This window comes from Rissa tridactyla, chromosome 14 (assembly GCF_028500815.1).
Source record: "Rissa tridactyla isolate bRisTri1 chromosome 14, bRisTri1.patW.cur.20221130, whole genome shotgun sequence".
NCBI classification, from domain to species: Eukaryota; Metazoa; Chordata; class Aves; order Charadriiformes; family Laridae; genus Rissa; species Rissa tridactyla.
The window spans coordinates 10,657,972-10,670,241 of record NC_071479.1 but is presented as its reverse complement, the minus strand read 5'-3'; the positions used below and the strand labels follow the sequence as shown (position 1 = coordinate 10,670,241).

The 12,270-nt window shown below is 46.4% G+C and overlaps 1 protein-coding gene across 1 annotated transcript in view; it reads left to right on the top strand.

The window, feature by feature from the left end:
- Positions 1–12,270, top strand: part of CACNA1B (calcium voltage-gated channel subunit alpha1 B) — a 309,084-nt gene that overhangs the window by 172,571 nt on the left and 124,243 nt on the right. Inside the window, exons 13-14 of the mRNA XM_054220395.1 lie at positions 6,988–7,100; positions 10,501–10,613. Coding sequence (XP_054076370.1) covers positions 6,988–7,100; positions 10,501–10,613 — 226 coding nt within the window. The remainder of the gene's footprint in view (positions 1–6,987; positions 7,101–10,500; positions 10,614–12,270) is intronic.

Here is a 12,270-nt window from a genome sequence, read left to right as displayed (position 1 = left end):
AACATTGAATGCAGGGAATGTTCTCTCCCCCTCTACTCCACTCTGGTGAGACCTCCCCTGCAGTGCTGCATCCGGCTGTGGAGTCCTCAGCACAAGAAGGACATGGACCTGTTGGAGAGGGTCCAGAGGAGGCCATGAAGATGATCAGAGGGCTGGAGCCCCTCTGCTGTGAGGACAGGCTGAGAGAGCTGGAGGTGTTCAGCCTGGAGAAGAGAAGGCTCCGGGGAGACCTTATAGTGGCCTTCCAGTCCCTAAAGGGGCCTACAAGAAAGTTGGAGAGGGACTTTTTACAAGGGCATGTAGTGATAGGACAAGGGGTGACGGCTTCAAACTGGAAGAAGGGAGCTTTAGATTAGATTTCACGCAGAAATTGTTCACTGTGAGGGCAGTGAGCCCCTGGCCCAGGTTGCCCAGAGAAGCTGTGGCTGCCCCATCCCTGGAGGGGTTCAAGGCCAGGTTGGATGGGGCTTGGAGCAACCTGGGCTGGTGGGAGGTGTCCCTGCCCAGGGCAGGGGTGTTGGAACTAGATGGTCTTTAAGGTCCCTTCCAACCCAAACCATTCTATGAATATTTTACACCTTAAAGTATGTGGGACTTTGCATGGACTAACTGGTTATTTTGTTATTGCAATCATAGTAAGATTGGACTTGGACCTTCTCACTCCTGCGGGCGCTAACCCTCAGCCAGCCTGGTTAATGCTGCAGGTACAAGTTTGGGAGTGAGCCCAGCTGTGGTTTAGCCCCAAGGAGGGCACCTTGAAAGCCCTCTTCTGCCCCAGATTTGTGCACAAATACATTGGATACAGGCAGAACAAGATACCACAAAACCAGGTGATTTTAAACAGCTCCTGGAAGTACTCGAGAAAAATCCTTTAACTGGAAGAGTGACAGAGTTTAAAAATGGCTTTAAAGTTAATCCCTGGTGAGGGAACGACGCTACAGAGGAGCAGGAATTGGCTGGTCTGATGCAGAGCAAGAGAGAAGTAGCCAATTCTAATTAAGTTGTTTCATGGAAGGTGCTTGGAAATGAACTGATGAGGAGTTTTGTGGACCGTAGCAGCGGGAGAGAGTGCGGTGAAGTCGAGGAGGATCCACTAAACCCTGAAACTCTACCCAGGCACCCTTTAATTCAATTATACCTGTCCCTCTGGGGAAAACTTTAATTATATTACAAATTAATTTTACTTAAAGAACAGTTGGTAAAAGCCTACGGGTCTGCATTGATTTATTTTTCCCTTGGTCTTTTTCTTTTAACTTTTCTGTTCTTGAATTGTTCTGATTAGCCTTCTCTGCTTGATATTCCGTATTTCTGCCACTGCTTTGGAAAAGGAACTGCAGGAGCTTTAGAAAGGGGCTTGGGATTTCTTTAGTCTTATTGAAAGGGTTGACGAGAAACTTTTTTGAATTCTTGGGGTAAGCTGAATAACCGAACATACTTTATGCCCCTGTAATTATCCCCGAATTAGATCAGAGATTCTCCTTCTCTGTATGGAAAGGACTCCGCTGCCAAATTGCAATCGGAGTTTTCTCATACTGCACATGGACACATGGCATGTTTTGCTCACTGAAGCATGGACCTTCCATTAAAAAAAGTTGCAGTTCCCTATAAAAGTACGTATTTCATGCAGCTGCCCCCGATTGTCACGTGTTTGTGTTAATTTCCACCGGTGCCAGTATTCTCAGAAAGCGACTTCTCTCAGAAGGCGGCTCTGGAGGCAAATCTAGCCTAGAAGAGCATCCCTGAGATCTAGCAGTGGCAGAGATGTATCTTCAACCGGCAGCAACAAACCAACAACATCCATAATGTGGGCACACGGTGGAGGTGCAGCGTTAAGGGATTTTCAGTCAGGACTTCACCTTTTTAAAACGCATGCTGTAGCTTGAGCAGAAGTTGCAAGTCTGAAGTCAAACAGCTGAAGGGATTCGCATGTTCTGTGCTGTGCAGGAGGCCAGCAGAGGTGGTGCTGGTGGTGGTGGCTTCCTCTGGCTAAAGCTGTGGAAGAAGGCTGGAACCAGAGATCCCTGGCCTCCGCAAGGTGGGCTTTGGGGACCATGGTGAGGAGGTTTTAGGGCTGGATCACTAAGGTTTCACTTGGGAGCGCTCTCATCAGGCTTCCCTTCCTCTATGGCTGCCCTTCATGAAGCAGCGCTCTCCATGTTTCTCCAGCTAACGCTACAGTGATCCTTAACTTGCTCCTAAATTTATACCTGTCTAAAAACAAGATCCAGAATGTCTCTTTTCTGATAAATACAATCTTTGAAAACAGTATTTTAGCCATTATGGCCCAAGAACATCTTCCCTGTGTGCCGTGCAACGCTGAACCATGTGTTTGGTGCAACTAGGCCTTTTTTGACGATGATGTGTTTGCCTTTGAAGTGGATAGCCAGCTCCCCCTGGATATAAATATGCAGCCTTCGCAATTGCGAGGAAAAGGCTTTCTGAAGAGAGCATATTTATTTACGTCTGCTGAACATTTCACGTCTGCTTTGTCAAAGAGGAAGAAGTTGTGCTTCGCCGAGGTTCTCCTCCTGGTTGGTTTAATGCGCGAGGAGGACAAGGAGAGGAAACCAAAATGTCAGACTCGTCACTGGCTCCTAATGACATCGGACTTGGAGACGGGGCAGAAATGGAATTAATGCGTGGGTGATTGACAGAAAAGAGCCGCTAACTATCTAATTCGAACGTATGGGGCAAAAAGATGCTGGCACAGACTTTGCCAACAGCACAAATTTGAAATTAAATAAAAGCATTTGTATCAAACTTTTTTTTTTCCTGAAATCACATTACAAAATGCTTCTGCTTAAAGCAGATTAAATTACATGTGGGTTCTGAATACCAGAAGGTCCAAACAAAGAAATTGCATTTTCAATTATATGGGCAGGGCCATGTCAGGAGAAATCGTGTTTCTGATCCGTCCTCTGGAGAAGCCAATTCATTTTGATTCAATTCCTTCTGCCCAAGGAGTTCACCGGGTCCGTATTTTCCTCGCCTCCATCCCTTGTCCTCACAGTACTATGATTTGTAGCGTCTGGTACCTGTTGAAATATAGCTGTTGCTGCCTGTTTTGAACTCTGATCTAGATGGAAGTCATCAGCTATGAAAGGACAAGTTGTGCGGTTCTTTCAAGAGCAGCAGGAGGAGGTTGTTTCTTTGATGTTACGAGTTTCTAACATTTCCTCTGGTGGTTTTTGGTTTTTTGTTTGTTTGTTTGTTTTTTTTAATTAAATGTTTCTTCATTCTGTTTTACTTCGAGAGGGCATTTTCTAACTCTCTTTCTCCTATGATATTCCAGTTTTGCATGTGTGCTTGCAGGATCTGTCAGTCTGATGTTGGAACACTGTGCTTGTTGATACCTGGGTTTTGTTCATACTTCTGCTGGACGGGTGACCGCACTTTAATCCTGGTTTCTTTCCTCCTTTTTCTTCTTTTGAAATGATGGTAACTGTCTTGGCAGAGAGCACTGAGATCTGTTGGTGAAAATTGCAGTAAAATACTCTTACCTAGTATTTTTGTTATTCTGTGAAAGAATACGGGTGTACGTGAAATGTAACTTGTGAAGGTGAGTCTGGTGGATAGAGAAGATGAGAATCTCCCTGCCGGAGCGGGATATGAAGCAGGTGGAGGTTGTGCAACGTTTTCTGACCCACAGCTCCTCCCTAGGATTTGAAGCTTTGCCTGCTAACTAAGCAAGGCCAGCAGTTTCAAAGCATTGGTTTGCTATCAATCCTTGTGATAGGGAGACTTCGCATTGAAGTCATGGAATCACAGAGTGGTTTGGGTTGAGGGGACCTTAAGGATCATCTTATTCCAACCCCCTTGCCATGGGCAGGGATGCCCTTAAAAGCCATCAGGCTTGCTGAGCTCTGCTGAGCGTGGAACTGCGGATGGGAGTGAGAACTTCCCAGCAAGGGAGAGACCCTTGTCCGCACGAGCCCTGGTGCGAGCTTTCCCTCTGGGCCAATGACTGAAATCGGCGACAGCAGCAGCACAAATTCTTCCACGCCCAGAGAAGATGCACGTGCTTTACTGGGGGAGTTTTGCCTTCTGGTTCTTACCGTTTCCAAAGTACGTCAGGGTGCAGAATGGAGGTTCAGGATCCCGCTTGGAAGTTAATTTAAGTTTCTGATTTGCGGGGCCAGCTCTTAATAATTAAGGATTTTAAAATTCTTACTACTTCACAATTGCGATCTTTTTGATTATATGCGTGGAAATTCAATACCACTGAACACGTGATTTTTAAAAATTCTGTATTTTTATATTATTGGACTTGTCAGCCATCTCATTTTATGCCTGACGTTGGTTCACCTCGTCCCTTTCCCTCTGCACTCGTACATTCAGACGGATTCCCAGTGTAATGTGGATAACTCCCTACGCCGGGATCCCTTGTGTTGGAAACAGCTGTTTGCTCACTGAGCTGTTGTGTCTGATGTCTGAAAGGAGAGAAAAGTTGTAGTATGGTGCAGGTGTGAACATTCTCCTAGCAGGTTCCAAGGGAGACGGAGGTGTGCTGCTCCTTCAGGTGACCATGCCTTCCCCCGGGCGCTGAGATCCAGCAGGTGAGATCCTCTTGGTAGGAAAAAGGCTGAGAAGTCCGCAGACCTCATACTTTGTCATCTTATTCCTCATCTGCGAACACTTTGTCCTTGATAGTCTCCTTTAATGATATTGCTCCTCTTTTCAGGGAGAGTAGGTTACATGGTATAATTAATACCCTCCTGGTATTTCCTCTCCTATTGCAAATGTTGGCAGAAGTGTCCTTGTAGGCTCCTCACTGAAGTGTTAATAAAACCTTTCTCATTTAGTTAATGCCTCCTGGATTTCAGTTAACTTTATGCCTATGATATTTCATGACTGTCTTTCATTTAAAATTTAAAACCCTTTTTTTTTTTTTGATAATTGAAGCTGTATTTTTCAAGCCATTTCAACAGACAAGCAGCAACGCGAGGTGGACACGGGCCAACCGCCCTCCCTCGACATGAAGGTGCGAGGTGATGGAGCGAAAGCCACGCGGTTTGAAAAGGATCCTTGGTCACAGAATCACAGACTGGTGGGGGTTGGCAGGGACCTCGGGAGATCATCCAGCCCAACCCCCGGCCAGAGCAGGGTCGGCCAGAGCAGGTGGCACAGGAACGCGTCCAGGCGGGGTTGGAATGTCTCCAGAGACGGAGACTCCCCCACCTCTCTGGGCAGCCTGTGCCAGGGCTCTGCCACCCTCACAGCAAAGAAGTTCCTCCTCATGTTTAGGTGGAACTTCCCATGGTCAAGTTTGTGCCCGTTACCCCTTGTCCTGTCCCCGGGCACCACTGAAAAGAGTCTGGTCCCATCCTCCTGATCCCTCCTGGGACCTCCTGGTCCCTCCTCTCTCTTTCCCCACCCTCCCTAGCCGAAGCCACACCTTACAGGAGGTATACCTGGGATTCAGGATCTTCTAGCTGAAATTTTTCCTCGTTGCAACTTGTATCTGTTGTCCCTTGTCTGTCTGTGTGCTCCTTTGAGAAAAATTTGGCACCATCTTGCCTTTATCGTTCCTGGAATTGTAAAACTGAAATTACAGAAGATGACTTTCCTGTAGCATCTGTGCTGCTACGGCATCCGAGAACCTTCTGTACTGCGCGAAGCAATGTGATTAATCTCCACCTTTTGAAGTTTGATTCTTTTCCTCATCTTTTCTCTAGAGGGAGAGATTTGCCTTATGCTATTTTGTTTGTTTTGGTAGCATAGAGGGTTTTTTGCTCTTTTTGTGTTCGTTTTTAACATCCCATCGTTTCTGCTGCCTATTGGCCTCCAGATCTCAACTTGCATGACTTACAATGCCCAAAGGCAATGTTTTCTGTAGCTTCAAGTCCTAAAAACTTGATCTGGAAATTGAAATCTCCAGCTATGTTCTTTCTGCCCTTTGTTTCATCATAGGTGATAAATTTTCCCATCAAAAGCTTCACAGCCTATTTCATAGAATCATAGAATCATTTAGGTTGGAAAAGACCCTTGGGATCATCGAGTCCAACCATCAACCCCACTCTACAAAGTTCTCCCCTACACCATATCCCCTAACACCACATCTAAACGACTCTGAAACACATTCAGGGATGGTGACTCCACCACCTCCCTGGGCAGCCTATTCCAGTGTCCGACCACTCTTGCTTTGAGGAATTTTTTCCTACTGTCCAGCCTAAACCTACCCTGCTGCAGCTTGAACCCATTCCCTCTTGTTCTATCGTTAATTACCTGTGAGAAGAGACCAGCACCAACCTCTCTACAGTGTCCTTTCAAGTAGTTGTAGAGAGCGATGAGGTCTCCCCTCAGCCTCCTCTTCCTCCAACTAAACAGTCCCAGCTCCTTCAGTCGCTCCTCATCAGATTTATTCTCCAGGCCCTTCACCAGCTTCGTTGCCCTTTTCTTTTGCCTGTGATATGTGAAGCAGAAGGATCTTTCGTAATTATACGGTGGTAGAGGCATAATAAAAATAAATGTGGCGATGTGCTAACAGTAGACACAACACCTCTGAATATGAGCTCTCGGAGGCAGCAGTTCTGTTGGCTATGAAGGTATTTTTATCATGAGAGGATGTTACAAAAGTTTACACCCCGCTCCCAAAAATGCTCGTCTCGTGTAGGTACAGGAGCCCCAAACAGACATTTGAAAAACACTACCTCTGCAATTACATTAGACCTTTAGAAATATTAGATCCAGAGCTTGCTTTTGAAATTCCTTTACAAAGACAATGAGAATATTATTTAACGCTCATACCAACCTTCCCACGGTACACATGAAAGATTGCCTTCGCAGTTCTTGAAGGCTGAATACAGCTCATGTGCATATAGAAATAATTATGGGAAACTGTCCTCAGGGTCTTGTTTGCCATCGCAAAGGGGTTTTCTTCTGACAGGAGGCAGTCTGTGTTGTGAAAAATTAGCATTGTTCCCCACATGAAGAGATCTGCCTACCAAGGTCTTGTGGGCTAATTTAATCTCTTTTTCCCGTTTCCAGATTTCGCGGAGTTTGTTTTTCTGGGTCTGTTCCTCACTGAGATGTCTTTGAAGATGTACGGGCTGGGGCCAAGAAACTACTTCCACTCTTCATTCAACTGCTTTGACTTTGGGGTGAGTGGGGTTCAGCCGTGGGGACGGAGCGTGTGGCTCTCCCCTTACTCCGTGGGGCTGGGCGTTTTGAGGGTGAGTATGGGGAGCCACGGGAAACGGTGCTGTAATGGTGTGTGCCTTCTGCGGGGAGCAGCCATTGTATAAATTAGCTGCAGTGAAACACATTAAGCTTCCCCTAGTTATCATCCTTTTCGAAGAACTGTGACAGCTGGGGATTTCATTTCCTCGGCATGTTCGCGGCCTCAGCACCAATAAACGCTCTGATTGCTGAGAGATTCTCTCTCCCATTTAAATGAGGTGATCGAAAGGAAAAAAATCCCACAGATCTTACTGCTCCTCTCCCCTAACGTCCATTTAATGGCCTTTACCTCAAGATACATAGGCAGCGCTTTTCAGACGTGGACGCCCAGAGTAGAAGCCTAAACACACAATTAGATGAGAGAAAGGCAATAACCCACATCCTTTTATTGCAGAAGTACAGGCTCCCCCCTTCGTGCTAAAACTATAGCTTTGAAGTGTGAATAGTGGGGCCGGTTTTGACTCTGTCTAACAAAGAACATTGCATGTAGATGTTAATTTATTCATTAAAAGCTATGAGGCTGTAATCAGCCCTCACAGAGGTTAATTCTGCTTCTCTTATCTTTAGCGTGGGCTGAGCACCGCGTCCCAGAGCGGGAATCAGTCTGTAAAGTTTCTTTAATGTGAAGCTTACGACACAGCCGCGGGCAAGGGGAAAACAGTTCAGGTCATCGTACGAGTCACCCAGCCCTTCTCTCCAAGATTTAGTCTGTGTTTCTAGTCTTTATCTGCCAACATGCTGGGAGTGATTCTTCTCCCCCAAGGAGCAAAATTCCCTGCTTCAGCTGTGCTCCTGCCAGGGAGGAGGAGGTATTCCTGCCTTCCGTAAGTGACCCCTCCTAAATCCAAGGCTACAGGTAGAGCCAACTTCTCCTCTTTGGCAGTATCAGCAGGAAAGCTCAGAGCTAACAGACTTTGAGATTAAACCATCCAGCCCCAGAATCACCTGTGTCCAGCAGACCCTGGTGTTGCATCGAGGTGCACCAAGTGTGAGGGTCTCCTCTCTGGGGTGTCCCTTGGTGGTGGCTCAGGGCACTGAAAGGCCCTTGTGCCGCTCTTCCTGCCCCATAGCCCAAAGGGTAACGCACAGACTCTGTCAGGAGAGGAAACCAGAACACACATCACGCAGATAACATCGGATAACTCATGTCTGCACACTCAGAGCTGATGCCTAACGCGAGGGGCAGAGAGGGTCCCCTCAGCTGAAGGCAGCCAACCCACGGCAAAGTTTAACTGCAGGACTGAAAGGTGTCCTGCGAAGGCTGGGATGAAGAGGGTGCCCACAGAACACAAGGGGCTGACACCCAGCTTTCATTAAGTTGTTTTTTTTTTTTTTTCATTAAGCATGCCCGAAGAGCCCAACTTCTGTAAGCTGAGTAGAAGACATTTGGTGGCCAAGCACTATCGCCTCGTTAGTCTTTTAAGGGTATCGTTGCCTTGTTAATGTTGTCTAGTGACAGTCACTAGATCGATGTCCTTCACCAATGGGTTAGGTAGGCTCCGAGCTGCAGCCAGCTTGCCTCCATGCTGGCTGCCACTTTCCCTGGATCCTTGTGTCCAGGATGCTCCTTCATCAGGTACAAACTCTTATTCTTGTGGGTCATGGACAGGTGATTTAGGAGCTTGTGCAAAGCAAGAGATAAATCTACCAGGTCTCTCTGCCTTGTGTCATGCTGTGGTGAGTGCAGCGCTGGCAATAAGCTTTGCTGAGTGTTTCCCAGGAGGTAAAGCTGTTGGTCTGTTTTTAATTCTTTCTCCTTTAGAGAATCCATAGGGATCCTACTTCTATGTATGTTTCTTCCTCCTCACCCACCTTCCAGCCCCCAGAATTAATTTAGCTACTTCACCCTCACTGGAACATCACACAGATCTGTAGTCGGTTTAGTTTGACAAACCATCAAGATGAAACCGTTCAAATGCAAAAAGCGAAACAACAAATCAGGGCGACATCAGTCTTGGGAGAAACGGTCCAGTGGGGTCTCATGTGAAACAAGCTCCCAGGAGGCCATGTGGAGATGCCAGGAAAATTAATTATCAGTGTAACATGTAGAGGGTCTAAGGAAAGGTTTTTGCTGATCCACGAGGGATTTGCAAGAGTGACAGACTGTGGGAGAGAAGTTTAAGTTCCTTCTTTTTCTGATGGGAGAAACTGGTTGAGCAACTGTTGTGTAACTCCCTTTCCCACTACGTTTTCTTGAAGCTGGGGGTACAGCATCTCTTGTAGAGTGGCTACAAGGAATGCTGTAGTTTTCAAAAGACGTCCAGGTTTCGGTTTATGAGAGGGGTTTCCAAGCTGAGCCTCCCAGCGCTGCTCAGGTACTCGGAGGCAGCGCTGCCAGCCCTGGCTTCCCGTTAACACTCTTCTCACAACACCAACCAGCTGCTCACTGGGCTCCGGTGAGAATGTGTTTATGGTGTGCTTCGCGCAACTGGGGACCACGGTCCGTGGGAGCTCTGAAATGCTGGGTTAATGCAAGGAATGACAGCCATTGGCAGCGAGATGCCTGTCTCCTCTCATTAACCGTGCGGTAACATGTGTGTGGGTATAATTGCCCTTTCCAATTGTGCTTAACCTGTTACTACGTTCTCCTTTTTGTAATAAAGGGTTTCAGAGAAGGTTGCTTTATGGCTTGAGGTTAATTCTCTGCCAACCTGAAAAAAAAACCCAACCGAACAGACAAAACAAAACTTAAAAAAACACCTGGATTTGGGACGCTTTTTTCAATAACCTGAGGCTGAGAGCCTGGCGGACGACTGGATGCTCATGCGAGAGGCTTTGCAGGATCTCTTAATAGCTGCTATACCTTCATCGCTCTCCTAAAGTTTCTCCGTTGCCAGAAGCTTCTGGGAGATCTTGCCCAGAGCGAAATCCTCGCTGTTCTGCGGTACTGTGGGTGCTTCTGATGGGAAGGGGAGGATGGGGCTGCGTCCCCCCCACTGTCTCTGCAGCTTGTACAGACCAGCTCCATGGGGTGGGAAGATGAAGTGTTGGAGTGTGCAGTTGAGCCAGTGTGGGTTTTTTTGTTTTTTTTTTTAAAAAAAGCATACTGTCCTTCAAAAATGTTATTTTAAGGTAGTTTGCTTGCTAGAGAAGAAAGCAACAAGTTCTGCCTGTGATCTCCTGTGCGTCTCTCCCGCTTCTAGGTACTACCCTTTTTTTTACAAGTTGGAATGAGTTTTTTGAGTGCTGATGGCTGAAGCCTTCATAAGAAAACCAGCACAGCCCAAGCTCTGATTCTCCTTCTGTCCTCAGCCTCTCTAGGAGCACCACAAAGAACTAAGTGGCAGTTTTGCCTGATGTTAAAATGGCCTTTTCTTGCAGGTCATCGTGGGAAGTATATTTGAAGTTATTTGGGCTGCAGTGAAACCGGGTACCTCGTTCGGCATCAGCGTGTTGAGAGCGCTTCGCCTGCTGAGGATTTTCAAAGTAACCAAGTAAGTCCAGCTCCCTTTCCGCTCACATTAGGACTCTTAGCACCATACGAAATGTGTATCACCAGCCCCGCAGCAAGTAGCAGTGCTTTCCAGACTTGTAAAAACAATAAAAGTTTTAAAAAAAACACCCTAAAACAACCTCCAAACCTGTCTGTAGCTGGCACACAGGTCGTGCCTGTCCTAACGTCCTGTGTCTGCACTGGGCCTGAAGTGGGGGGCAGGAGTGGAAGGGAACTGGGGATGCAGAATTGCCCTTTCATTGGTTGGGTGATTGGGTTTCTGAAAGTTTTGAGTTTAGGGAGTCCCTGAGCCCATATTTGCATCCACAAGGACTTTTAACAGCCCTTTCCCCAGCCTCACGTACAGGTTTTTCTACCCTTGGGCAGAGGGCTCCACAGTGTAGTGATGGGCTGCGTGAGAGCATCTTTTCTTTGCTTTTAACCAAAATCTCATGAAGTGATCCCTTACTTCTTGTTGGCAAGAGGAAAAAGTTTCCTATTTACTTTCTAAGCCCCATCAACTGCCCGCTGTCCTTATCTACTGCTGATCTTTCAATAGTTCCTGAAGTATTTAGGAACTGGAAAGCTGAGCTACCCTGGTTATTGCTAAATACTAAATCCTGGTGCCAGAACCACTGTGTTGACACAAATATGAAGTGCGTCGCTGCTGCCTGCGCCGGGTCCGGTCTGGGAATGTCTGAGGTTTTCCGCCTTGAAGCTGTGAAGTTGAATTTTCACTAGGGTTGGGTTGCCAGGGCTTTTTCATGCTCCTGCATTGCGTTAATGTGTGCTGGCATTAGCAAACAGCTACTGTGCAACTTGTAAATCCATCTAGAGCCATTTCTGCAGGGTTTCAAAATTGTGGCGTGGAAATCGATGACATATTTAGGTGCTCCTGCTGTTGTTTTCCACCTTTTTTTTTTTTTTTTTTAAACACCATTTTACACCATTATCTCCTCAGTTCTCCCCTCTTTCCATCACTCTCTTGCTTGTTCTTGGCTTGAAGTAACGAAAGCACCTACCTCAAAAAAAACCACCAAACCCACAACCCAACAACATCAAACAGATAAAGCACAGGTTATCACATTTGAGCAAAACAGTCATTTGAAGTCACCGGGTACTTTCGCAGCTATTTGAACGCACGGTTTTTGTCAGATCTGTAGGGTTTGGTGATCTGTATCTGCTGATCCTTCTCTAGATACAAGATCCGTGTGTGCTACTGTGTCGTCTGTTGCAGGACAAAGGGGTTGGAAACGTTAAGTTCTCTAAATGTCTGGCAAAATAAGTGGGCGCCTGCCCCAGAAATGTCACTCTAGTCTACCTTTGCAGTATTCTTATTTATGGGAAACTCCATTTGTAGCAGGGATTTGTAGCAAATTCATAGCAATTATTTGTCAGCAGGTAATTTTATCCAGAGCTGAGATGTAGTGTATCTGAATATGTGTTGTACTTAAAAATTTTGGATATTTTTGCAAGTGAAAATGATCTTTTTGTGAGTTTTGACTCTTCCGGAGTTTAGCCAGTGTAATAAAGAGCTGAAGCCTGAGATTTAACTTAACAAAGCCTATCATGGAGCAAGTGCTCTCCCCCTTCTCGTGACAGTGAGCGAAACTTTTACCCCACTGAGGCTGAAGTTCCCTTGACCTAATTATGTGGAT